This window comes from Polypterus senegalus, chromosome 5, assembly GCF_016835505.1.
Source record: "Polypterus senegalus isolate Bchr_013 chromosome 5, ASM1683550v1, whole genome shotgun sequence".
Lineage (NCBI taxonomy): Eukaryota > Metazoa > Chordata > Cladistia > Polypteriformes > Polypteridae > Polypterus > Polypterus senegalus.
In genome coordinates this window covers 98,221,521-98,247,818 of record NC_053158.1, presented here as the reverse complement: position 1 = coordinate 98,247,818, position 26,298 = coordinate 98,221,521, and the positions used below count along the sequence as shown (strand labels likewise).

Below are 26,298 nucleotides of genomic sequence, written 5' to 3'. Positions count from 1 at the left end.
GTAGATTTACATCGTGTTTTGTTTCCGAAGTAGCAGAACTCATAAACATGGTTGTATATGTTACTCGCTCGCTTCTTATTGTTTCGCTGCCTTCTCAATTATATAATGCATGTTTTCTTCAGCGCTTTTTGGAGGTCTTCCTGGTTTTCTATGTACTGCGTGATTACGTGGGAGGCGTGATGATGTCACACGAAACTCCACCCCCACGGCGTTCAAGCTCATCTCCATTACAGTAAATGGAGAAAAACAGCTTCCAGTTATGACCATTACGCGTAGAATTTCGATATAAAACCTGCCCAACTTTTGTAAGGAAGCTGTAAGGAATGAACCTGCCAAATTTCAGCCTTCCACCCACACGGGAAGTTGGAGAATTAGTGATGAGTCAGTGAGTGAGTGAGTGAGTGAGGGCTTTGCCTTTTATTAGTATAGATAAATCACTGCACTGACCGAAATTACGTCCACAAACACATGTATCTGGGCTCCGACTGATGCTTATGAACGCTCTCGGCTGTTTGTTTATAATTGCACAAGCGGAGACACGTGACCGCATTCGGGTTGTAACGCAAGACGTTGGTTGTAAATCAAAACAAAAATTTTGGTCGTAAATCAAATTGTTTGCATGTCAGGCCGGTCGTATATCAAGGGTCGACTGTATTTAGATCTGGTTCAGTTTCTAAATTAGGTATCACAAATTCTGCTCTACGAGGACTCAGAATTTAATTTGAACAAAAATGTGATTTTTCCAGTGAATTCTGTAGTAAACATTAGATTGGACACCTTCCCTTTTATCTTTACAGAACAGTTTAAATACCTAGGAGTAAACATCACAAGTAAATATTAAGCTCTTTTTCAACAAAATGTTGCTGTCTGCATGGAAAAACCTAAACAAGATATCCATAGATTGTCTACCCTCATCTTACTTTAGGAAGGAGAATTTACAAGATGAATATCCTCCCTAAGCTTCTGTTTCTATTTCAAAATATCCCCATATACATTAACAAATCTTTTTTTTTAATTTGAAAAACTAAAACTTACAGTAAAATGAATCATACATGAAACCGTGGATGTTTGTTTTTTTCTTTTTAAGTTAAGGTGTGCCATCTCAGGTTTTAGTAAAATATTTGTAAATGCTATTGCCATTTCCTATGCAATAATTTTGCCATTGCCATTTCTAAACTACAATAATATATTCTAACAAAATACACCTTTTTCATAAAAAAATGGAACTGTGGACCTTCTTCCTGAATGTAAATCTTTTTCAATTTGCAATGTGCAGTTTTTGCTTTGCACATACACTTTCAGAGAAACAAGTACACAGTGAAAAAACCAAATGTAGCATTTTTACAAATATTTTCTTTTGTTAACAACACTTGCACAGAGTTGGAGGATACTGCAAAACTGAAAAATTACTATTCAAAAAATTTTTGCTGACTTTTGTCAGATAGAATGCATTAAGATTGCGATGTTGTTTGTGGCTAAAATAGAATAAAACATTTAATTTAAACCCAGAGCATAGCAATATAGCGCATACCATGAACACCGGTTACAATAGGATAACTTAAAGTCACATGCAATCACATTCTTTCCTTCCTCATACTGCTTGATAACCTTCATTTTTGTGTGAAGATCAGTTGCCTTTTTCCTGTACTTGTAAGACAAATGTAACTGAACATAGTCAAATCACGACGGGTAATAAACTGAGATCGAGATGAATGAGTCGCAGAATGTGGACCTGGTGTGGCAAAAACGGTCATTTACCCATGCGACGCGTTAGCAGTAGTAAGTGAAATGGTCATAAGATGCAAAAGTTTTAAGTCAATGATTACCTGTAATTATTTTTTTTGTCTTCTTTCAGGAGCTGTATACTTAGAGGGTGGATTGGAAGAAGCAAAGCATTTATTTGGACGATTGTTATTTAATAGTGAGGTAATTATCTTTAATTAGGGTTAAAAGAATTGTTTAAAAATATGCTGAGTATAATTTTATCTACTCGTTTATAAATAGGCATAAATAACAAATTTCAATGTTCTAAAATATTTCTCATCTATTTCAAATTCATTTCCAGTGTCCAAATTTATTTGATTTCAATATATTGCTCCTATGCAACTGTTGTCAGATATTTCTGTGATTTCCAAGATTAACTTGTATGAGATTTACTTGTCAACTTTTCTCTTTTTGTTTTGTAGTAAGCAATTATTAAAAAATATCTAAATGAGTTTCTTGACATAAGTAACAGAGGTGATACAGTAGATTAAATCACCTCGGGCCTCTATCAATTATTGTAATTGGTTTTATTATTATTTTGTGCTTTCCTGAGGAACATTTTGAGATATCTTGGTGACGGTTAAGGGGTTTCGTAGGTAAAGCAATACAAATCAAACTTGGTGGTTTTTTGCATCGACCATTGCCAAGGCAACATCCCTGGGAGTGTACTTGTGTGACATCATCAGCATGACCCTATAACAGGGCATATTATTTGCAGTTTTGATATCCATGTTTAGAATAAAACTAAAAGCGTATTCTGTCTTATGATTTTGTCTAACATTTTCGGCTTGGCAAAAGATTGATTTGTCTCATTAGTTTTGATCCAAGTACATACCATGTTTTATTCTTGTTTTATCTTTTGATCCTGAAATAAAAATCATGCTGCTTCAGTAGAACTGTAATAGGCAAAATCTCAATTTGCATCTGACATTTTCAGCTACATTCTGAAATTATTAATTTGCTTTGTTTAAAGTGTGTAATTTCTAGTTTTTAAAAGATTTATACTGTAAAAAAGTTGCTGCTGTTACCATATTTTACGCAAGTATATTCTGAAGAAGACTATAACCTGCATATTTCTTCTTTCAATTAAAAAAATAAAAAATCTATTGCATACAAGTTTGCTGTCTTCTATTAAAAAGAATATACAGAACAAGAGCAACTGAACAAAATAATCCACAACCAATGATAGCCCGCATGCACAAATTATTGCACCACTTGTAACTGTCAAGTTGCTCACCATAAAAGTTATTTATTGCTGAAAAACAGCATTGCTTCATGCAAATGACATTTGTAATAAACAATATTCTCTATCTAATTGATATTTTGTCAGTATTTATGAGTTTTGTTCTGTCATGTTGGAAGCTGAGCAATAACTGCCACAAAACAGTTATGAAAAAACAAATTTCACTTCACTAACCAGCCATCTTATCTACATGCTGAAATGTCTTGCTTCTGTGTATGACATAATTCACCCAGTGTTCCCCTGCAGCACGCTTTTTGATTATTGCCATATTATTACATGCACCTGTAGCAGTCCAGTTTGGATACTGTTACATGCAAAGAACTCTTCAGATAAAACTTTTTTTTGCTACTAAAACCGCCACCTGCTCCCAGAAGGAGACACTATGCTGTTTTCAAATTGCACTAAGCACTCACCTTTGAGCTGCAAAGCTGACTTAGTCAGGTAGAATTTCTAACCAGGATTTCTGTCTTCCCTTCCACTGAATAGAATGCAAGCACAAAGTGACAGGCAGACCTTTCTCTAATGAAAAAATAATGACTGTCAAGTTTAGAGCACTAGCAAAGGTTCACGATTGGCCCTCCTGCTGTGTGGTAATCTGGAAAACCAATAAGATCACTCTAGATGTATGGGTATTCATGTTTAGGAATTCCTTTTTTTTTCTCTCTCTCTCTCTAGCCAGTTGTCCTGAATATATGGCTTAAAATCAAATAGCATGACTATAAAGTCGATCACAAACTTTTGATCTAAGGTACTGTGGTACCAAGTAAATGAAAGATGGGGTGATGCTAATAAATATATATACTTTTAAGCAATTTTGTCAAAGAATAACTCTACAACCTCGGTCAGTTTTTGCCAATGCTTATGGCCTAGAGCTTTAAAATAACCTTTTAGTAATTTTGATCATTTTTACTGCAAGGCTTATTCTAACTTTCAGGTGATGAGTAACTAGGTAGGGAGTAGTTTTGCACCTTCTTTTCAACATCTGTATACTATATTTTTTTTATTTATGTTTATGTATTGATATAGGTAGATAGTGTTATGACTGATTATCTTTTAATGTTTTATTGTAGGCAGTGCATAGTGTTATACCTTAAAACTCCAAGATGTCACTTGCATAGACTTAATTGTTTTGTTATATTGGTTTGCTGTATGTGTCTGCATATCCAATTACTTTTTTTTCTCCAAAACAGTTTGAAATTATCAACCTGACCTGGTTTTTCTCTATTTAAATACTTAATAGTGTGTTAACTATTTTACAGGACCTAAGGGAAGTGTGGCTTAATTATCCACTACATCCTCTGCAAGTAAGTTTCTATGACTTTGTGTACTATTTCCGAATACTGTAAACCTTGAGTTAGTGGTATAGCCTTTAGAGGGCACCCAAAACCAATGATACAATTGCTACAGATGCAGGCCCAGGTTAAAGTTAATAATTAAAAAAAAAAAATCATTACAAAACTTATTTTCAATTAGTTCACTTTGCTAGTATGATTTGTTTTTTTCATCTTTAACTCATCCAAGCCTTCCAGGTGAGCTTCACCCTACTCCTCTCCCAACTTTGACTCACCATGGAACGGTGAAGTGCTTCCTTTTCCCCTGGGCCTGGGAGTACTTCCAGTGCAACAGGTTTTTGCCCGGAAGCACTTCTGGGCCAGGTGGAACCTCTCCCTGACAGGGAAGCCTTCCCCTGGTAACTCCCCCTAGCACCACCGAAGGACCTCAACAAGGCTGTCCACCACAAGTACAACTCCCATGCAGGCAGCCCTGCAAGAGTCAAAATACAGTCCGTCCAGCCTATTGGAGAAACACTTGGCTTTGTGAGGCAGTCTCCCTCTGTTCTTCCACTCCAATGTCCACCTGACAGGGAAAGATAACCATTAACTAACCTGGCTGGGATGGCTATTTGTCCACACATTACTTTAAAGAGTGGAAAAAAAATCTTGCTTAAATACTTTTCCAACAATACTGGAATCAATTACTTTTTCAATTGAATGCTTTGATGGATGCTTTCTTTTCCTGTAGTATGTTCAGTGATTAAAAATGCATTGTGTCAGTATATACTTCTTCCAATTCCAATCAAGTAAACTTTCAATTATATCCACTGAGCATAAGCAGTAGTTATAGACTCATTCATCTTATATGAGCTGTAGCATTTATTGAAGAGAAGCAGTCTTCACTTTAAACAACTGTGTGGTGTACTGTCTGCTGTTTTTGTTTTGTTATTTTTTCTTCTTGAGAAAAGGTGTAGAGAAAATAATTTATTATTTTAAATAGGAGGACTCACATGCACATATGCCTGTTAAACGCCCAATTTTAAATGGGCTGTGTAGGCATTATAAATACTCTGACCTTTACATTGTCCAGGATTTACAATAATTTTATTTTTCTCTTTATCTGTGCCATAATTCTTTATGGTTTATGCACTTGCATTACACAGTTTCATTTGCCATTTTCTCTTTTTGCAAGTATTCTGTCTCATTCATAGAATATATACTCTGTAATCCAAGTTTTTTTCATTATCTGCTTACTGTAATGAAAATTTCAAATAATGACTTCTCTTTTTAATAATAGAGCAGTTAACCCAGACACTGTACTGTATTTTTGAACATTCTTTCATCCTTAAGCAATGTAAATGCTTTAGTTTTACTCATTTTATATGATCATTTAGCCTCTGAGTGGAAAACTCCTGAAGTTTTTATTTTCCACATAGACATTCTATAATTTTTTACACAGATATGTGTATTTGTTAAGTGTTAATGAATGTCAGTAGCTGTGGTACTGAAGCTTTTATTATTCTTTTTTTTCTGTTGATTGATTAGGTGCAGGAACCCAATACAGATCGGCAGCTCATTGAGACATCGCCAGTCTTACAGAAGTTAACTGACTTTGAAAATGCGATTGGAGTTCTTTTTACCCATGTTCGACTGCTGGCACGAGCCTTTACACTACGCACTGTGGGATTTAATCATCTAACACTGTAAGTGCTAAAACATTGAAGGTTTTTTTAAATTAAGATAAAGTATTCAAAATGTGTGTCATTCTGTCTTCTTCCCAGACAGTTGCTTTGTTACATTATTCAGTTTTCTTTAAAATTTTGTGTTAAAAAAAAAAAAACATATCCATCAGCAGCTTACAACTCACAACTTAATGGGACAATATTATAAATATATATGCCTTAAAATGTATGGCATATTTCCACTTTTAAATTTTTCAGATTTCGAAATAATTGTCCTCTACAGTACGTTGAAAATTATTTTATAGATTATTTTTGTAACATCTTGAGAGGAAAATTAGTAATTCAGGTTACTTTTTGTATATTGCTTTCCAATTTAGATACCTCTCTATTATAAAAAAAAAATCTTGGAAAGGAAAACCAGGGCAACAAGACGTGATCTTCTCGGAAGTTCTCGGAAGACACTTAAAAGACCCACGAGACGATAGAGATTGTCCCAGGACTGTCTCGCGGGGACATGGAACATGAGATTCTTGCAAGACATGCCCTAATTATATCAAATATCAAATAAGATCATGGCGAGCAAAACACTCAGTCGTGCAATGGTGCGTAGCACACACAGATCCTGTGCTCTCAGCTCATATAAAGCGTATAAGGACAATACGTTCTAGATGAAACGTCAACGACTAAGCAAAGAAGAAAGAGCAGCGCTGAGAAAAGAGACTCAAAAGCGCTGGAGAGAAAAAAATGCAGATAAGAGATTATGAAAGCAGTGGAATTCGAAAGGCTCAAAATAACGATGGTGCAATACACATGCAGAGAAAAGTAAAGAATATGAAAGCAGTGCAATTCGAAAGTATTGTAGCATCCCAGCCAGGTTGAAGCCTTTTTTTTTTTTTAAGTGACTGTAAGGTCCGATTGATGAAGGGAGGAGTACAGCACAGAAGACTGACCGCAGGGTATTGATTTATGCAGTGGGGGGCAGTACTGAGGGAGGAGGGATTGGAGAGGGTGCTAGAAAATTGTTTTTGGGGTTATGAAATCGGCGATTGTTCAAGTAAAACTTTTGTTAGACTTTATTACGTCACTCTGTTTTATTTACTTCTCTTTTTGAGCCGGGCGCAGAGGTCGCTACAGTATCTAAAAAAGATAGTAAAGATCGCATTAGCGCAAACAAAAGGAAATTAACACAAAAAAAGTTGGCGCGATATGCATACAGAGCAAGTTTATAGAATATAAAGCATTAGCGCTAAAAAGAGAAAATTTTATTACTTAGTGAAATAACGGAAAGGTGAATAGAGATCGAATATATGGACATAGGTGATATGTCAGAAGTATGAAAATATTGTAAGGCTTTGAAGTTTAAGTCAGAGACTTGTAGATCGTCTAATTTGTATTGCCATCAGGGAAAAGTAGTGTTTCTACACAGTGAGAAGGCGTATCCAAGAGAATTAAAACATTTGATGTTTGGGGAAAGTGAAATACACAAACAGTCAGTCATTTCCCAAACCGCTATATCCAAAAACAGGGGTCACAGTAGTCTGCTGGAGCCAATCCCAGCCCACCGCAGAATCCACAAACATTACAGGCAAAATATACAAGTCTACAATAATCTTCCCGCCTTCGCCTTTTCATAGTTCAATGCACAAAACGTAGATTTACACAATAATGGACCATACACTATGAGAATCTGTGGTTCCGCAACAGTTAAAGCAAGTTTAATTTCAAAGAAAACACAATTCGGTCAGGTGTATATTTATGATCATGGAGAAGTGATGCAAATTTTAACAGGCGACAAGAAAGGTAATGTAGTATATATTACGCGAATAACATTACACACCAAATGAGATCTTGATATGCCATTCGTATTAAAATGTTTACAGTTTTCCATGAGAATAGCTATTGCTATGACAATTAACGAATCACAGGGACAAACATAAGAAAAAGTCAGATTATTTATTAGAGAAAAAGAAACGATATTCACTCACAGGCAGTTAGTTATACGTTGCATTGTCACAATGTATCTCCAAAAATTTGAATCAAAATTCAAAGCGATCTTGAAGAAAAGTTAATTCCAAATATTGTTTTTAATGAAGCTTTAAAGTAAAAGTGCAAATAATGAAATTGAAACAATTCCAAATAAAAAAAAAAAAAGCTTTTAAAATTGTATATCCGATTAACCAAACACAGGGGTTGGCGTGCGAAGCCCCCTAGTGTACTTAAATATTCAAAATGTACATTTACTCTGTTACTCTCTTGATATGTGATTTCAAACGGTTTGTTTCTAAATTCACATGTGCATGTTCAAAAGAGGTACTTTTACCTTACAGAAGTTTTCCCTATGAAAACCTGTTGCAAAAGTACCATCCCATGATCATGTTTCTTAGTTTATGTTAAGGAAATCTCCATTATACTGTACAATTAAAGTATACTTTTACTGGTTTGAGAGTGAAATTTTGCTAGTGCCAGAAAGCAAGCCTACTTAGTGTAAGTTAAGACAAGATGAAAAATTGAAAAAGAGAGACAGAAACGCATCCTTTTGGTGGTTGTAATAAACCTGATAAAGGGTTCATAGTTAAAACTTTGTTTGTCTAACTTCGTTTTTTTTTCCTGTGGGCTCTTGAAGCCAACACACTAATGTAGCTAATAAAAATCAGATTAATGATATGAATATAATCCTTTCTGTAGAAAATTTGTATAAATTAAACTATCATATACTAACTATATCCATTAACTGTAGCTCAACTTTTTGCTTTCTAATTTTTTTTTGTACAGATGAAACTCTGCTGTCATCAGAAACTTAGCCATTAGCCAGAGATAATAAGACCATTGTTTTATTTTTTTTTTGCCAAATCCCATGTTGACTTCTGCCTAACAGTATGCTACCAAAACTGTCAAATAAAATGTTTTTCTATTCTACGCGTCTATACCAATGATCGACTTTTGGTTTGTACTTTGCTGTATGCTTTCTTTCTTGGGGAACTAAATTTTAATTGAAGTTTCTGTGGTATAAATAATCTGTTTTTGAATACCAGCTACTTCTTTGAACATTAAAATGTATCAATTTTTTTTCTTGTAAAATCCATCTACATTAATAATGAACTAAAAAATACCTTAAGTATAACATTAAATATTTAAAAATATAAAATTAACATCATTTGAATTTATTTATTTTTTTATTTAACAGAATCTTGTAAAAAATTAATTTCATGTTAGTTTTTTAATGCTGCAGATTGCTTAATTTTTTTTCTCTCCATTTTTAGAGGCCACAATCAAAGGATGGAATTCCTTGGAGACTCCATAATGCAGCTTGTGGCCACAGAGTACTTATTTATCCATTTCCCAGACCACCATGAAGGCCATTTAACGGTAAAGGAAGCACATTTTAGTAAAAGCTTATATAAAAAGTGAATTTTCAAAACACATTAGTAAAGATCTATTCCCAAGCTTTGTGCTTTTCTAGTTATTTAGTTTACATGCATTTCAGACGTTTAAAGCAAAAGTAAAAATATTTTTGTGCAATGGAGTAGTTGCTAATTTCTAGTCAATTAAAAAAAAGAAATGTATTAAATTATTTTGCACATATTTTTTAAACTAATAGATACAATGGAAAGCACTCGCCTTTCACATCCACTTTGTTTTTCCTTGTCATAATGAAATAAGTTTTATTTTGCTTTATGAGTAAATTGTAATGATTTGTTTACATTTTCATTATTTATTTATTTTTTTTTCCCAGTTGCTAAGAAGTTCATTGGTGAACAATAGGACTCAGGCTAAAGTGGCGGAGGAATTAGGCATGCAGGAATATGCCATTACAAATGATAAAACCAAACGACCTGTGGCTTTGAGGACAAAGACTCTTGCAGATCTGTTGGAATGTAAGAGACCTTTACTAAATTGTTTTAATTTATTTTACTCATTTTATATTTCTTCTACTGTACCAGGGACTTCACTGCATATTTTTAAAACTTAATGCTACAAAGGGAAAATGTTAGTCTGAGTGGTAGCGCTGCTGCTTTGCAGTAAGAAGATAATGAGTTCACATCCCAGGTCCTTCTTGTGTGGTAGCACTTTGAGTAGTGAGAAAATAACTATACAGTCGACCCTCAATCGGCAGCTATGAGGATTAGTAGATGCCGGATAAATGTACTTTCTGTTTGCTTGAGAGTTACTATTAAAAATAGGCCTAATAGTGCAGTCCATAGTAATTAAAAGCAGGTTAACTAGATAGACTACATAGATAATGCGATACTTTACAAAGTTAAATACTTATAATTCAGTATACCTTCTTTAAACAGAAGTACTGTCCTCTTGCTTTATCTCTTTTCTGTTAACCAAAAGTCAGCAATGTTTACAATGTTTTTGCCAAATGTAATGGTGTTTACTCAGTTGGAAAAATACTTCATGATAGATAAATAAGCAGCAAAAAAGAAGCTGCAAATGACTAATAGTATTAATAAAATAGAATTATATGCATTTGTAGTCCAAATTAAATATATGCTTTTACATAGTTAAAAATGCTTGTCATGGCTCAATGGCTTTCATAGATAACAGATTCTAATTTAAGTGATGTAAAAATGTTATTGATTGAGGTCCTGTTGGTAATTGTGGAGGGTATATGCTTATCGTTCAAATTTCATAAACAAAATATTTTTAAAATAAGTACCCAATGGAGAGTCTAAAATTTTTATTGAAGTCTCAAAGCAAAACTGTTGGCTACTTTGGACTATAATGAAGGTTTGCTGATAAATTATAGTGTCAAAGAAGTAGTGGATCATTAGAATGTGCAAATATTGCAGCTATAAGGATGCCTTTAATGTAAAAATTGTTGTTTTTAGTTTAACATATTTTCTCACGCAGTGCTTATCTCTACGGCAGCGAAAATATTTAGGTTGTGTGGATGTGATATTTGGGCTTTAGGTTTTACACATTTACAGCAACATGTGAATTAAATAATTGCTTTTTCTTTGGTTATATTGTTGAATAAAAGCACACTAGTTTTGTTATATCTTTTGTGAAAGTGTTTTATTTGATATTTGGACTTCAGTCTTCTCACATTATACACTCCACATCAGTGTTTTACCAATTATTAGTAGAACATGAAAAGTTTGTTTTAGTTATGTGTTCAACATTTCTTGCCTTGCATTTCCTGTCATCCTACATTTACAGAGACCGTTGTAGACACAGAACACACATGAAATGTATGTGTTCCAAATAATGATATATTATTTATCCTATACAATTCAAGATACCTCACACCCAGATAAACAAACTTGACCTCTGTGAATTTTCCTTCTGATTTTAGTTGTGTTGGTGGGGGATGGGATAGAAGGCTGCTTGCTACTTGATTGACACATTTGCAAAACAAAAGACACAGATGATATGGTGTGAAGGAATTGAAGGTGGCCCGGCATTACAACTTTTTTCATAGGCTTCAGGGATGCTAGTGTTGAATTTCTTATGCCACATATCTCTACACACCTATATTCTGTCCAAATCCTTCTGCAGTAATTAGACTTATTTTATATTATTTGCAACTCCACCACATTTGTAGATGACGCCAAACTAAACCAGCTTGTTTTCTGTCTTTGGGTTTAGGTCATTGTATACACCTCTGATCCCTGAGACGTAACATTTTTAACCTCTCCTACTTCTGAATTGGTTCCTGTCAACATTTCTTTTTTTTCTCAGTCCTTAAACCATTTTGCACCCATACATATTGTTACATAATAGTAATAATAATAATAGCAGCTTACTACTCAAAACGGTAAATGCAAGGAAGACTCGGGATTAAACCTGCAACCTCTTGATTTAGAAGCGGTCATTCTTGCCTGTACACAAGCCATGTTTAGGCTGTGTCAATTGATATTTGCGCTTAGATTTTTACACATTGAAAGTAACATGTAAATTGAGTAGTTTCTTTTTTTTCCATTGTATTCTTCAATCAAGGCACACTTGTTTTGTTACACCTTTTGTGAAACTGTTTATTTGATATTTGCACTTCAGTCTTCACACATTTTACACTTAATGTCAGCATTTTGTCAAGTATTACTATAGGATGAAAAGTTTGTTTTAGTTATTAGTTCAACATTTCTTGTGTCTCATTTCCTGTCATACTACAATTACCCAGATTGTTGTAGACACAGAGCACACATTAAATATATGTATTCCAAATAATGATATATTATTTACCCTATAAAATTCAAGACACCTTAACATTAGAATTACCAGAGCCTACGAAAAAACTCGTAAATCCGTTCCACCTTAAATCGCTTCTTAAAATCGTTCAGAGCTCTCCACCAGCGTCTTTTGTCATCTAAATGTGCTGCTAAAAATCAGGCTGCAAGCAGCCGGCTATTCCATCCCCCCACCGACTTAGAACGTGCACAAGCTTCTCCCAGCTCATGCCTTGATTGATTTTCTAGGAGTGAAGTGGAGTTTTAGAGTGGAAATAATAGATCGTTGTTTGGAACACAGGTATTTCATGTCTGTTCCGTTTCTACAGTAATCTGTGTAAACACATTGCTAAAACAGAAACGTTTTTTTATATTCTACTAGTAGATGACAAAATGTTGGCATAAACTATATAATGTATGAAGCCTGAAGTATCCAATAAATACTTTTCACAAAAGATACAAATCTAACACAACAATTGCGCTTCTATTCAAAAATATAACTGCAGAAACAAAAAGCCGCCTTAACATGCGACATTGACACCTGTTTATTATGACTGTCTCCATGGTGCAATAGAATCAGCTGCCGATTGGGAACCATAAGGTCGCGAGTTCGATCCTGCACCACTCCGTTTTGAGAAGTAAACTGCTCTTAGTCTTACTATTATAGAATAAAAACATACATTTGACTTCAGTCTGTAACAGCCGTTGTGATTTATGATACTTGTAAAGGTTAGCTTTGGGTTTTGTTTTTTTTTTTGTTTGTTTTTTGTCAGTTTTATTATCTCAGCCGCATTCAAACCCAAACACACCCCACCTCCGTATCTGACACTGATGTTTTCATATAGACGCGCTGTAACAGAGGTAAACTCAGCTCCCTTCTACATCAGAGCAAGAATGCAAATACCATTGCTTGCATACTAAAGTGTCAGCAGGCACTTTTTGTGGCATTACACACATTTTTGAGCATGTCCTCTGCACGCTACTTGTGACTTTAGGCTTTAAGAAGTAAGTAAATAAATAAAGGTAAATCATGTCATAAAATGATTTCTTGAAAACGTCGAATGTTATTTATTTGGGCACGGAGGAACTGTAGGAGTACAGATAGTAGATTATGCAATGACTCGCTATATGGCAATAGACAATAATTTTTTTGAGAAAGAGCAAAAAGTATGTGACATATAGGAATGGAGGCAGAGAGAGCCAAATTGGATTTCTTCCTTTAAAGGAAATTAAGAATTGTAAAGTTTTATAAATGAAGAGAACGTAGCAACACACCATTTGTTATTGGTAATGGATTTCAAAGTTAAATATAGTAAATAAATGAATAAAAAGGAAGACCAGAGCAGGTAAGACCAAAAATTAAATGGTGGTGAGTTAGACAAGGAGAACATAGAAAGCAGTTTAAGAAGAAAAACGATTATTGAGAAAATAAGGCAGAAGATATTAGTAAATGAATGGTGGGATTGAAAACAGCAGAATTTTTAATAAAATGGGAGAAATAGAAAAGTCAACTGGGAGAAAATTACTAGGGGCTTCATGTATAACACCATGCATAGAATTCATACTAAAACATGGCATACTGACAAAAGTAAAAATGTGCATGCGCACAAAAAAATCCAGATGCCAAGTTTCACCCACTTTCCCTCTACAAATCCCAACAAACGTGAAATTTAATGCATGTGCACGCACCTACAGCCCCACCCCCGACTCATTTTAATATGCAAATAAATATCAATATCGCCTTCCATTCAGTATTTGGTTAAAAACAATGGAAAAGGCGTGTTAAAAAAGAATTTCAGTGAATGCAAAGTGAAGGCAAGGAAAAATGTACTATTTGTTGGCTTACACAGTGGTATAAGCAATAAAAGCATGGTGGAGACACTCGGAAGTTCAAGTTCAGAAAGTCGTACAATGCCCGAAAGAAAAAAGAAATGGGTCAGATATCACAGTCAACGTGAAAAGGCAAGTCGCAACCTAACGGTTGTTTGTTCTGTTTCAGACGATATTACAAAAACTGACCCCCCAAACGATATTCGGGCAGCGATGATGTTGTTGTGCCAAGCCCGTCTTTGAGCGCTGGCTGCACACACACTACTGCCTGAGAAACTGCTGGGAGGCCATCTGGTTGTGTGCAGATGGACACTGTTCTCCAGTCACAAAATGCAATAGTGTTTGCTGTAAAAGATGTGGCCAATGAACTAGAATAAAGAATATAAGGTCTATACTATATGATATTGACCACATATGAAATTAATTGCTTAAAAAATAAATGCTGCATCTGAGTACCTGTTTTTACATTGTGCTAATTACATTCAAACGAAGTTATAACGCTGTCGGACTTGGCTGAACATGTATAGGGTTAGGTTCATCATAGCACATCTCTTCAGGTACATGCTTGCACACTGCAACACACTTTCAGTAAACTAGTTTTGGAAATGATTTCTATTTACGTAAGCAAATTTATTCTCTGAAGGTGCCTTCATAATGCAGTGCTGGCACCAAGTGACACAACGGATTGATTCTCTGCTCTTCACTTTGAGGTGACTCACTGTCCTTAAAAGGACTGCTTGCCTTTTTCCGCACTAGTTGGAAAAAGCACCTGTGACTGTATGGAGCTGCTGCTCTTATAAGCTCTTCAGCTATATATGATGTAATGCCTGCTCATTCTTTTGGTTATTAATCCCTGTCTGATGTAACTTGTCCAGCGCCGTTACAATAGCAATGTGTATTCAGCTGACCACTCCGATCACATTTGATGTTTTGCAGTTTGACCACAGTGTAAGGAAATCTTATATATCTGGATGACAAGCTGATCATGCCAGCCTATACAGATGGCATGGCGCGACTCAGTGATGTTTGTGAAATACCCAGTCATTCAACAAGTTCACGTTAGAAAGCTCCTGTAGTTAAAAACCTGAGAGTGAACAGATCTTGCAAAGCAGCAGGCAGAGCACAATTCCTCAAAGTCTGCCTTTTGTAAAGCCGGCACCAGTTCAGCACACAGCTCCAAGAGGATAGCCTCGAAACCGAAATTGACTTAGAAGCCAATCATCATTATCATCATCTATAAATACACACTCTTCTAATTCTTACATTTGCAATGTCTTCTAACAACGCTAAAGCAGCTGTGGTAGTTGGAATAGTTTTGCCATTCCATGCACCATTATATTGTTACAGAATGATTACAATCAAATGAATTAAGTTTGTAAATGATATGTGATTAATTTAATTGTATTTGATAAATCCTGTGTCATTGATGCAAATATGAAAAAGAAAGGTAAATGACACAGAAACACACTGTGCCGCTGTGTGCCGCCAGGTTTCTAAACTGAGCAGAAACATGCTTATGCAAGGTAGGGGTCTACCATGAAAATGTGTGTGGCTCTACACCAAGTTTAGTTTTTATACACTTCAAAGTGTGTGAGGAAATGGGCGTATGCAAAATTTTTGAGCATATGCACGATTTATACATGATGCCCCAGTACATAAGGAAACAGATTGGTTGAATGGAGAGGTAAAAGAAGTACTGTAGGCTAAAAAGGACACAAAAAGGATATGGGACAGATTGGGAATGGGGAATAAAAACCATTGAAGAACATAAGAGAATAAATAAGAATGCAAGGAGAGCCGTGACCAGAGCAAAAGCACAGGCAGTGGCAAGGGAGAAGGAGAATGGGAGAAAAAGATAGATCTTGTCCAAATCAAACAGATAAAGTCAATGGGGAGCTGTGCTAAGTAATATACTGTAGATAAAATTAAGGAAAAGTGGAAGGCATACATGGTATTTATAGATTTAGAGAAGGCATATGATAGGGTTCCCTGGCAAGAAATATGGAGATGTAAGAGGAAGAAGGGTATACCAGCACAGCATATACGGAGGGTGTGAGAAGTAGGAATAACAGATGAATTTACAGTTAAAGTTGGGTTACATCATTAAGCCTATGCCTTTTTACTCTGGTTATGGATGTTATTACTAGGTCAATAGTAGATTAGGCCCCAAGGTGCATGCTATTTGCAGATGGCATTGTGCAATGTGACACCACTAAGAATATTGTGGAGAGGACTCTGGAGCAGTGAAGAGAGCTATGGAGGATAGGCGCCTTAAGATTAGTAGGGAAAAAGGCAGAATATCTAAGACTTAATGATCAAAACAAGATGGAAAAGTTAACCTCCAGGTGGAGCATTAAAAGGGTAGAAAAGTTAAAATATCTTGGATCAGCCATAACAGTAGATGGAGAGGAATTCTAGAAATAAACCATAGAATGCAATTAGGTTGGAAAAAAAGGTATCCGGAGTTTTTATGTGACTGAAGAATCTGTGTAAGAATGAAGGGTGAAGTGTATAAAACAGTGGTCAGACCGGCATTGTCATATAGATCAGAAACCTGTGTTTTTTTTAAAAGGTGCATGAACGGAAATGGGATGCTATTGAAATGAGGATGTTTGGATGAATATATGGAGTAACAAAGCTTAAGATCAATAGTGAGAGAATCATAGATACAGCTAATATTAGGAAAATCTAAAAAAAATACAGGAATGAAGGTTAAAGTGGTATGGATATGTCATGAGAAGAAAGGAGCCATAGCGTACTTGTCACCTTCTACATCCTACAGTGTACACAAGCAACAAAGACAATTAAAATGTTTGATAGTGTAGAAAGATGTGTAGAGTATAAGAAAAGGCAAATTATGCTTAATCTGTATAACGCACTACCAAGTTATCTGGAGTACTGTGTGCAGTTTGTTCTCCATATTATAGAAGGTCTAGACAAGTGGTACTAGGCTGATTCTAGGACTGCAAGGCTTGAGCTATGAAGAAAGAATAAAGGAACTGAACCTTTTTAGTATCAGCCAACGGAGATTATATTAAAAAAAAAAAAAGAGTGTGAAGAATTTAAGTTAAAAAATGTTTTCTTCGAGCTGGCATACACGTTTTCAGGGCTAAAAATTCCCTTCTCCATTTCTAACTTTATGTCTTCTCAGTTGAGTTTTGAACTCATTCTTCTATTGTCACAAAAGTTCCATTTTGAAATAACTCCAGAGGTCTTTACTTGTGGTTGAAATTGTATTATTTGCCTTCTACTGTTTATTGTGTTCACATGCAGAATCATTAACACTATAAAGTAATTAATCATCACTATTATATTTAATGCAAATTCAGCACTACTGTTTCATTTACACATAGAAAAACATTTTACAAACACAGTAATTGTATCTATTGGGGTATCTAAATAGAGGGTATCGATTTTAATATCTTAAAGACAAATTATATTTCTCTTTTTTATTTTAACATTTAGAAATAAAAATGTGTAAGTTTAATCTTTAAGTTATCACTTGTAATGTGTTATTCTGTAAATGTTGCATCTGTTTTGTTTTTGTTTTTTTTTTGTTTTTTCTTTCTCAAGCCTTTATAGCTGCACTGTATATTGACAAAGATCTGGAGTATGTACATACTTTTATGAATGTTTGCTTCTTTCCAAGATTAAAGGTAAGCACATTCATTATAACACCAATTTTTTTTCAAGTTTTTTTATATTTAATTTGTGAGTTTTTTTTAATATAACACTTTTGATATTTTAATTTAGTGCATTGAACTATTGTACAGCACAGTAGCAGTGGGGTTAGCACTGCTGTGCCACAGCTTCAGAGTCTGAAGTTCAAAACCCAGTCCAGACACTGGATGTATGTAGTATGCTTGTTCTCTTCATCTGTTCATTTTTTCCTCTGGATATGCTCATTTCCCCCATCACAAAGACTTACTTGTTCAGTAACTTGAGAATTTTATTAGATTTTATTAATATATGGCCTGTCCCATGCTCATGACACTTGATTGGCCTATTGTGGAAGTGTATGTGTAAATGTCTCCATGATGTACTGACATTCCATCTAGGGTTGGTTGCCACCTTCTGCCCAGTGCTGCAAGGATAGAAGATGTCTCCTGTTAATTCTGAACCGAATAAATTTGTTGGGTGTAAGAATGCCAAAGATGTTTTAATAACCTATCCAAAGCTCCTTAATCCAGCTACATAAAACCAGATTTTAAATGAAGAATAATAAAAACTGAATAATGTTTTGTGTGGTAGAGATTAGAACACAGGTGATGGATAACAATGACCTTAGAGAAGGCTATATCTAGCAACATTACATAGATTTATATATTAAATTGTTTGATTTGATTTTTTTTTGCTACATATAAGAGACCTTCAGGATAAAAACATGGCCATAAGCAAATGTGAAAACAGAATAACAGATTTTGTCAGTGGGTTATTTGTTCTTTAGTGGTACAATACTGACTTTGAGAATAGGTACGTGTCAGTGACCAAAGAGTGTAGTCTCATAATTGCGGGTTGATCCTTGCATGAAGCTTTAAAGTGCTATCCATCCATCTACCTTTCATTAAATCTAGTTGACAAGTTTAAGGAAAATCCATGTCAGTAACCATTTTGTTTACCTGTAGGGACGAACATTTTAAAAACATTTATTTTATGTGGTACTTTTTTGTATGTTTTAAAATATATTTATGCAAAAATAATAAGGAACAGTGTGAGTGCTCTAACCACATCTTATACAATTCCTCTGGATCTTTAATAAACAGAATAAGATACAATGGTTTCTGATTTGATTGCAGAAAGTAAACATATTCAGTGGTACAGGAAAAGCTGCAGCTCTTCCCAAGTTTTTTTTTTTTGGGCATACACAGAAAATCATTTGGTTTGTTCTCCATAGCCCATAGTTTGTGCTTCCACAGTATTGCCATCGTAAAGCCCTTCCAGATAGTAGTTGATGGGCTATTGGAAAAATAACAAATATTCAATAATGCTAACCATTCATTTTCCTATTGTTAGCGATTTTCTTATGTAAAATCCATATACAGTACATTATACACACACAACTCACACCCAGTTGAAGAAGTGAGCCCCAAATAAAAGTAAAATACTGGATTGTACATTTTAGCCTTTGTTTAATTTGCAGTTCTTTTCAGTATGACAGGTGCTATAGTAAATTATCATTCTTTCACTAATGAATGAAAATGAAATTTCACAAATCAAATATCAGAAATGAATACAAATATGATCAAATATATGAAGGGAACAAGACAACAACATTTATTTATATAGCCCATTTTCATACAAACAGTAGCTCAAAGTGCTTTACATAATGAAGAATAGAAAAATAAGACACAGTAAGAAAATAAAATAAGAGTAAGGTCCAATGGCCAGGGTGGACAGAAAAAACAAAAAAAACTCCAGACGGCTGGAGAAAAAAATAAAATCTGTAGGGATTCCAGACCATTAGACTGCCCAGTCCCCTCTGGGCATTCTACCTAACATACATGAAACAGTCCTCTTTGGTTTTAGGGTTCTCACAGAAGGACTTGAAGATGATGGTCACGTAGACTTCTGCCTTTTAATCCATCCATCATTGTTGGAGCATTATGGTGCTTTGAGTAGGTGGAGGTGGCGCACAAGGGTGCTTATTTCCAGGTTGCCAGGGGTTCTAAAGGCTCAGTGCCACTTTTTTCTTAAAAAAAAAAAAAAAACATTTTATTTTTTGTCAGTCTTCTTTTTATGCCTAAACCCCAAGAAAATCACATAGTCCCCAAATGTTGAGTTTTCCAGGATGCTGCACATTCAGTCATTCCTCTTTTCAAAGAGGCAAGAGAATTTTTTTTCCCCATAAAATTATGATATTGAATTTAAGGCTAGGGTTTAATTAGCAACTGTGCTACAGCATTGTACTATTATCCTGCCCTGGTGCAATGCTAGATGAGGCACAAAACAGCCCCAGGTTGATTGTTTTTCTTGTCGAAAAAGTATAATCACAAAGACTATTTATGCCGGTTTAAAAAATACTGTGAATTAGGTCTACAACCTTCAAATATTTCCATAATATTTTATCAGTCTATTTTAAATATTCTCATATTCCATAACATAGAAATGAACTGAGTCATGGAGCTGAATGTTCTGCTTAACAAAAGTTTTATCCACCTTCTGCATAAACAAGCATGCATCCCAAAATTGTTTTGCTTGTGAATATTCATCGAAGTGCTCAGATTCAGTAATGAAAGTAGTTTGAGGAACATTGCATGAAATAAAATAATTGCATCTTGCAAAAATTGTTCACGGCATGCATTTGATATTTATCAGATCCTTCATACTGTGATTTTGTATGGGATAAGCTATTTTTTTTTTTTTTTGAGTGTGAAAGTGTACAAGCTTTATATGGGTCTAATATTATACATCAAATTTAATAATATTTAACACAAACGTTAATTTTACAGCTAACAGAAAATCTGCAATATTGTTTATTTCTTATTTACAGTATATACTGCAGAGTGCCCTTTAGTTTCACAAAGGAGAATTTGTGATGTGTTCTTGCTGACCTCTGGTGGACATTTGTAGTATAGCAATTATTTCCAATTAAACCTAACAACAAGAATTGCTTACAATGGATTAAAAATGCTGGGTCCAGGGCTGAAGCTGAATATGTTTTATTCAACCTAGCATGAAAATAATTCTATATTATTGAAAGCCTAATATAGTCAATCTATTTATGATGAGGCACATAACAGGTTTGTAGCGTAACCATAACTATTCGCACTTCCATTAATAAGTACTGCCTATGTTCCTTAACTTATATCTTTGTCCTGTACTTCACCAAAAATATATTTTTTTAAATTCTGTAAATTCTTTAAATTTATTTACTTTATACCTTATAACATTTCTGAGAGTTGAAGTAAAAAATTATTACATTATACAGTGTCTTGCATTGGTAAAAGATGTCTTAATTACGATATAACTGCCTTACAATACTAAAGAAATGTAAGCTATTTAGTGAACACAAAACACTGCTCTGTGAAGAATGTAGAGTCATGTGAAGTTTGGCCATGAGAGGCCAACGATCATCAGGAAAGAACCTCCTGAAATTTATAGTTAATAATGTGGTAAAGTCCTCGGCTACAGACTATGGGACTATGTCTCCCGGCTGGCCTGGGAACGCCTTGGGATTCTCCCGGAAGAGCTGGAAGAAGTGGCCGGGGAGAGGGCAGTCTGGGCCTCTCTGCTTAAGCTGCTGCCCCCGCGACCTGACCTCGGATAAGCAGAAGAGGATGGATGGATGGATAATGTGGTAAAGGTGCATAAATCAGCAGTTTCCAGATTATACTAGCCTTTATGAAAGAGTGACAAGAATGAAACTTATGTTTAAAAGTGTTCATCTTAAATACTGGAGATTCAGCTGTTATTTAAGAATTTATAAAATAAATAGCTACCAAACAGCTATCTATTCATCAATCTTTCATTTTTCAACAGTCTTTTCCATTTCAGATTTACAAAGAGCAAGTGTTTACAGTGCAAAGTATAGGGAGCTGATGGATTTTTTATTCTTTATAAATTTTATTAAACTTCTAGTATGTATTGCTACATGCAATGATTACATCTTATGTAAACATTGTCAGCTAAGTTAAATCTTGTATCACTTTGTATTCCAGGTCTAATATTATTATAGGAATGATGTCTGCTCAGATTATTATAAAAAGGAAAAGTCTAAATCTGTTACCGGATTTAACTTTTGAGATGTTTACTTAGAGTTGAAAAGCAAAAATATATATTTTAAAATTTTTGATGTATAGAATTATAGGAATCAAATAGATACTGGTAACTGTACACTAAGGCATTTTTCTGTTTATATTTCTGTCTTAATGGATAAGCTTTTAGCATGCCCTATGGAACACTCTTCTGTGTATTTGAAGTGCTATAGATGGTTTTGCTTAAACAGCTGTGGAGAATTGTGCATTTATATTTGATATCCTCTTAAAAGTTTACATGATTTTTTATGTGTTTTTGTTTCTGAAGGAGTTCATACTCAATCAAGACTGGAATGACCCAAAGTCCCAGCTCCAGCAGTGCTGTTTGACTTTGAGAACTGAAGGCAAAGAACCTGATATACCTTTGTACAAGTAAGACTTTAATTTCTTTGTTTATTTTAATAGTTAAAAAATACATATTCATCAAAGTAAAATTTGTATATGCTGTATGCATTAAAGAGAACATTTTTTCCATGTGTTTTTTTTTTTTTTGCACATAATACTCACAAAATACTGTAACTTCTGGTAACTATTTTATTTAAGCACCTATATGTACTGTATACAGTATACAAAAGCACACTTTAAAAAAGTAAAGGAAACACTTGAGTAATATTAGGGATACAAATTATATTTAAAATAGTCACTTATACACAGTTGTTACATTTGAGAAAATATGCAGCTAGCATACTATTAAAAGTGTAAAGTATGACACCCAGCTATTATTTTGGCATCTATGTGAAGAAATTTTGGCTGCTCAGTGATAATCTCAGTGGGTTTTAGATAATGTAGATTGTTGGGACTTGTGTGACTTCAGTGGTGGTGACTGCAGAACATGTTGATATCTTGATATCTCGAATTGCAACTATAGACTAAAATATACACATCATGACCTTTATTTATGTGCATTGGTTTGGGATACAAGGGTAACAGGCACACAACTCTGAATCATTCATTTATCAGAAATGTAAATCTGTGAACAACTTTATAGAGGATATTGCGGTTGGGTGTAGTGCCTAACTTAATAGTATGGATGAAAAATTAACATTTATGGTTAGAGTGGAACAAATGAAACAGGCAGTTATCTAGTGACCTCTGCAGTTATCTAGTGACCTCTTTTTTTTTTTTTTTTTTTTTTTAAAGAAGTTATCCTAAAAGTTGTTTTCTTTCAGCATGCCACATGATAGAAAAAGTCTGCCGGCCCAAATACTTGTTCCTCATAGGCAAAATTTATGATGGTTATTATGGCGTTGGTTGTATTTAGTGATTCCACTAGAGAGCACTATTTCTGTTGTTATTGAAGTAAAATCTTCCAGGATGACAATACACCCATCCACCAGGTTGTCAGTGAATATTTAAAAAAGCATGACAGCTATGTGAACTATATATCAGACTCATAATAAAGTTTAACATTTAAGATTAAGTATTTGTTTATGTCCTTCACTTTCACATGTTACTGTAACCTTGGAAGTGGTTTAGTGAAGGTAAAGTGACCTTCTACAATTAGCTTTATAGACAGGGTTGCACATAAGTGGTGCACAGGTGTGTATGCGCTATCAAAATAAACAATTTCTAGACAGATCTAATGTTGTAACATGCGTTTGCGTACCTAAGATTTTAGGAAAGATATGTGCTAAACATTGGACTGTAGTATGAGCCACTGCTTTTATAATTTTATTCATTCATCAAAATGTCCAAGAAGCCAGCTCCATTAACACTAGAATTACCAGAGCCTACGAAAAAACTCGTAGATCCATCCCACCTTAAATCGCTTCTTAAATCCATCCTCACCTCTACGCCAGCGTCTTTTGTCCTGTTAATGTGCAGCTTAAGAGCAGCAAGCAGTCGGCTATTCCATTCCCCACAGTCGCAGAACATGCACAAACTTCTCGCAGCTCATGCATTGATTGATTATCTGGGAGTGAAGTGGAGTTTTAGAGTGGAAATAATAGATCGTTTTTGGAATACACGCATTTCATGTGTGTTCCGTTTCTACAGTAATCTGTATAAACACATTGTTAAAACAGAAACTTTTTCATATTTTAGTAATAAATGTTACAAAATGTAGGCATAAACTATAGAATATATGAAGCCTGATTTCTAAAGATCAAATAAGCACTTTCACAAAAGGTTCAAGCATGATACAACATCTCCCGTGAGGAGCGGTAAGATATTCTGTCACAGCATTCCTGCTGTGCCTCAGAGAAATGAGTTTGATTCCCAGGTAAGGAGGAAGAGTTTTTTTTTTTTTTACCTCAAACTGACATAAAATTTATAAATTGGTATGCACTGTCAACTAATGAGATCGTTATATTTTCATGTGGGATGCTCCTTTTAAAATATTTTTTAACAACTGAGACTGTAATTAACATGAACAAGTGTCCTTATATCTGTTATTTTTAATATCCGTAACACATAGACAGATAGAGCACTGCGTAATAGAGAGACAGACAGGCAGAGAAGTCACTAAATAAACTGGGAAGGCACATGTACTGAAAGAAAAAAAAGGATCAACATGTGCGTTGTTCCAGCCGCACAGAATAAGCTGACGTGCTCAAACCCCTCCCCCTCTCCCCCGATCTGACTCTTAAGTAACGCTCGCGCTGTCAGATCAGAAGAGGCACGCAAACAGGCAGGCAAAAAGGGGGGGGGGGGTAGTTGGAGTGTACAATAACTGCCTTTCCTACATTACGATGTGTGTACCTGTTGCAATGCGCACAATTTTCTATATGTTGTTGTTTCTATTACATTGAAAGGGCACTTGACACTGACACAGTGTACTTTCCTGGGGAGCCGGCTGTCTTGGAACAGAAGCTTGATGATGTTGCATCCTCCTTTTTTGAGTTTTATTTTCTCAATGACGATCACGCTCTAACCCCCAGCCCGCCTATTTTTCATTTAGTAGTGCTTTCTCTGTCTGTCTATTATACTATGAACTCCGTCTATCTATATAGTAATAACAGTAATTTTATTATTATATAGCAGCTTCCCTGTCTGCCTATCATATAATGCCTTTCCTTCCTATCTATCTATATAACTATTCCCTTCACTGTTTTTTGATATATCTATTATACAGTACTTTCCCTGTTTATTTAGTGACTTCTCTGCCTGTTTGTCTGTGTTTCTATTACGCAGTGCTCTGTCTGTCTGTGTGTTACGGATCTTAAAAATAACAGTTATAAGGACACTTGTTCATGTTAATTGCTGTCTCAGTTGTTAAAAATATTTTAAAAGGAGCATCCCACATGGAAATATAACAATATCATTAACTGACAGTGCATACCAATTTATAAATTTTATGTCTGTTTGAGGTTAAAAAGAAAAAAATAATAACAGTTTCTCCCCACTCAGGTCTCTGAGGCACGGTAAACGTGCTACAACAGCAAATCTTACCGCTACACCATGGGAGTTACTGTACTAGTCTTGAATCTTTTGTGAATGAGGGTTTGGAAATCAACCCTTACATATTCTACAGTTTATGCTTAGATTTTGTAACATTTATTACTAAAATATGGAAAAGTTTCTATTTTAACAATGTGTTTACACAGATTACTGTAGAAACGGAACACACATGAAATGCGTGTGTTCCAAATAAGGATCTATTATTTCCACTCTAAAACTCCACTTCACACCCAGATAATCAATCAAGGCAAGAGCAGGGAGAAGTTTGTGCATGTTCTGCGATGGTGGGGGATGGAATAGCCGACTGCTTGCTGCTCTTAATCTCAACATTAACAAGACAAAAGACGCTGGGAGAGGTGCGGACGGATTTAAGGTGGGACGGATCTACGAGTTTTTTCATAAGCTCTGGTAATTCTAGTGTTGAGCAATTACTTTGGTATTCCTCCACCTCCAAAGAAATGCCAGACTGAACCTGAACCGCAAAAGAAGCAACAACAACATTTATTTATATAGCACATTTTCATACAAATAATGCAGCTCAAAATGCTTTACTTGATGAAGAAAGAGAAAAAAGACAAAATAAATAAGAATTAAAATAAGGGAGCACTAATTAACATAGAATAAAAGTATGGTCCGATGGCCAGGGAGGACAGAAAAAACAAAAAAACTCTAGACAGCTGGAGAAAAAGAATAAAATCTGCAGGGGTTCCAGGCCACGAGACCGCCCAGCCCCCTCTAGGCATTCTACCTAACATAAATGATCAGTCCTCATTGTATTCAGGTTTCTCATGGAAGAACCTGATGATGACGGTCATATGGACTTCTGGCCTTTAATCCATCAATGTAGAGACATCATGGTGCTTTGATCAGGTGGTGGTGGTGCAGGTCGCCACCCTAGAAAACCGGAAAAAGAACAGAAGAGAAGGTAGGGGTTAGTACAGATTTTGAATATTAATACCATGAATAATAATGATAATAATTGAATATACAGAGTATCAGGATTAAACTAAGATGAAGCGATGAGAAAACCATGTTAAAGTAATGTGTTTTTCAGCAGTTTTTTTAAAGTGCTCCACTGTATTAGCCTGGCGAATTCCTATTGGCAAGCTATTCCAGATTTTAGGTGCATAACAGTAGAAAGCTGCCTCACCACTTCTTTTAAGTTTAGCTCTTGGAATT

General features: G+C 35.0%; 1 protein-coding gene across 1 annotated transcript in view; it reads left to right on the top strand.

Annotated features, from left to right (window-relative positions):
- Positions 1-26,298, top strand: part of drosha (drosha ribonuclease III) — a 149,438-nt gene that overhangs the window by 112,191 nt on the left and 10,949 nt on the right. The window contains exons 23-29 of the mRNA XM_039753150.1: positions 1,856-1,926; positions 4,267-4,311; positions 5,827-5,984; positions 9,224-9,329; positions 9,697-9,838; positions 17,540-17,622; positions 21,989-22,092. Coding sequence (XP_039609084.1) covers positions 1,856-1,926; positions 4,267-4,311; positions 5,827-5,984; positions 9,224-9,329; positions 9,697-9,838; positions 17,540-17,622; positions 21,989-22,092 — 709 coding nt within the window. The remainder of the gene's footprint in view (positions 1-1,855; positions 1,927-4,266; positions 4,312-5,826; positions 5,985-9,223; positions 9,330-9,696; positions 9,839-17,539; positions 17,623-21,988; positions 22,093-26,298) is intronic.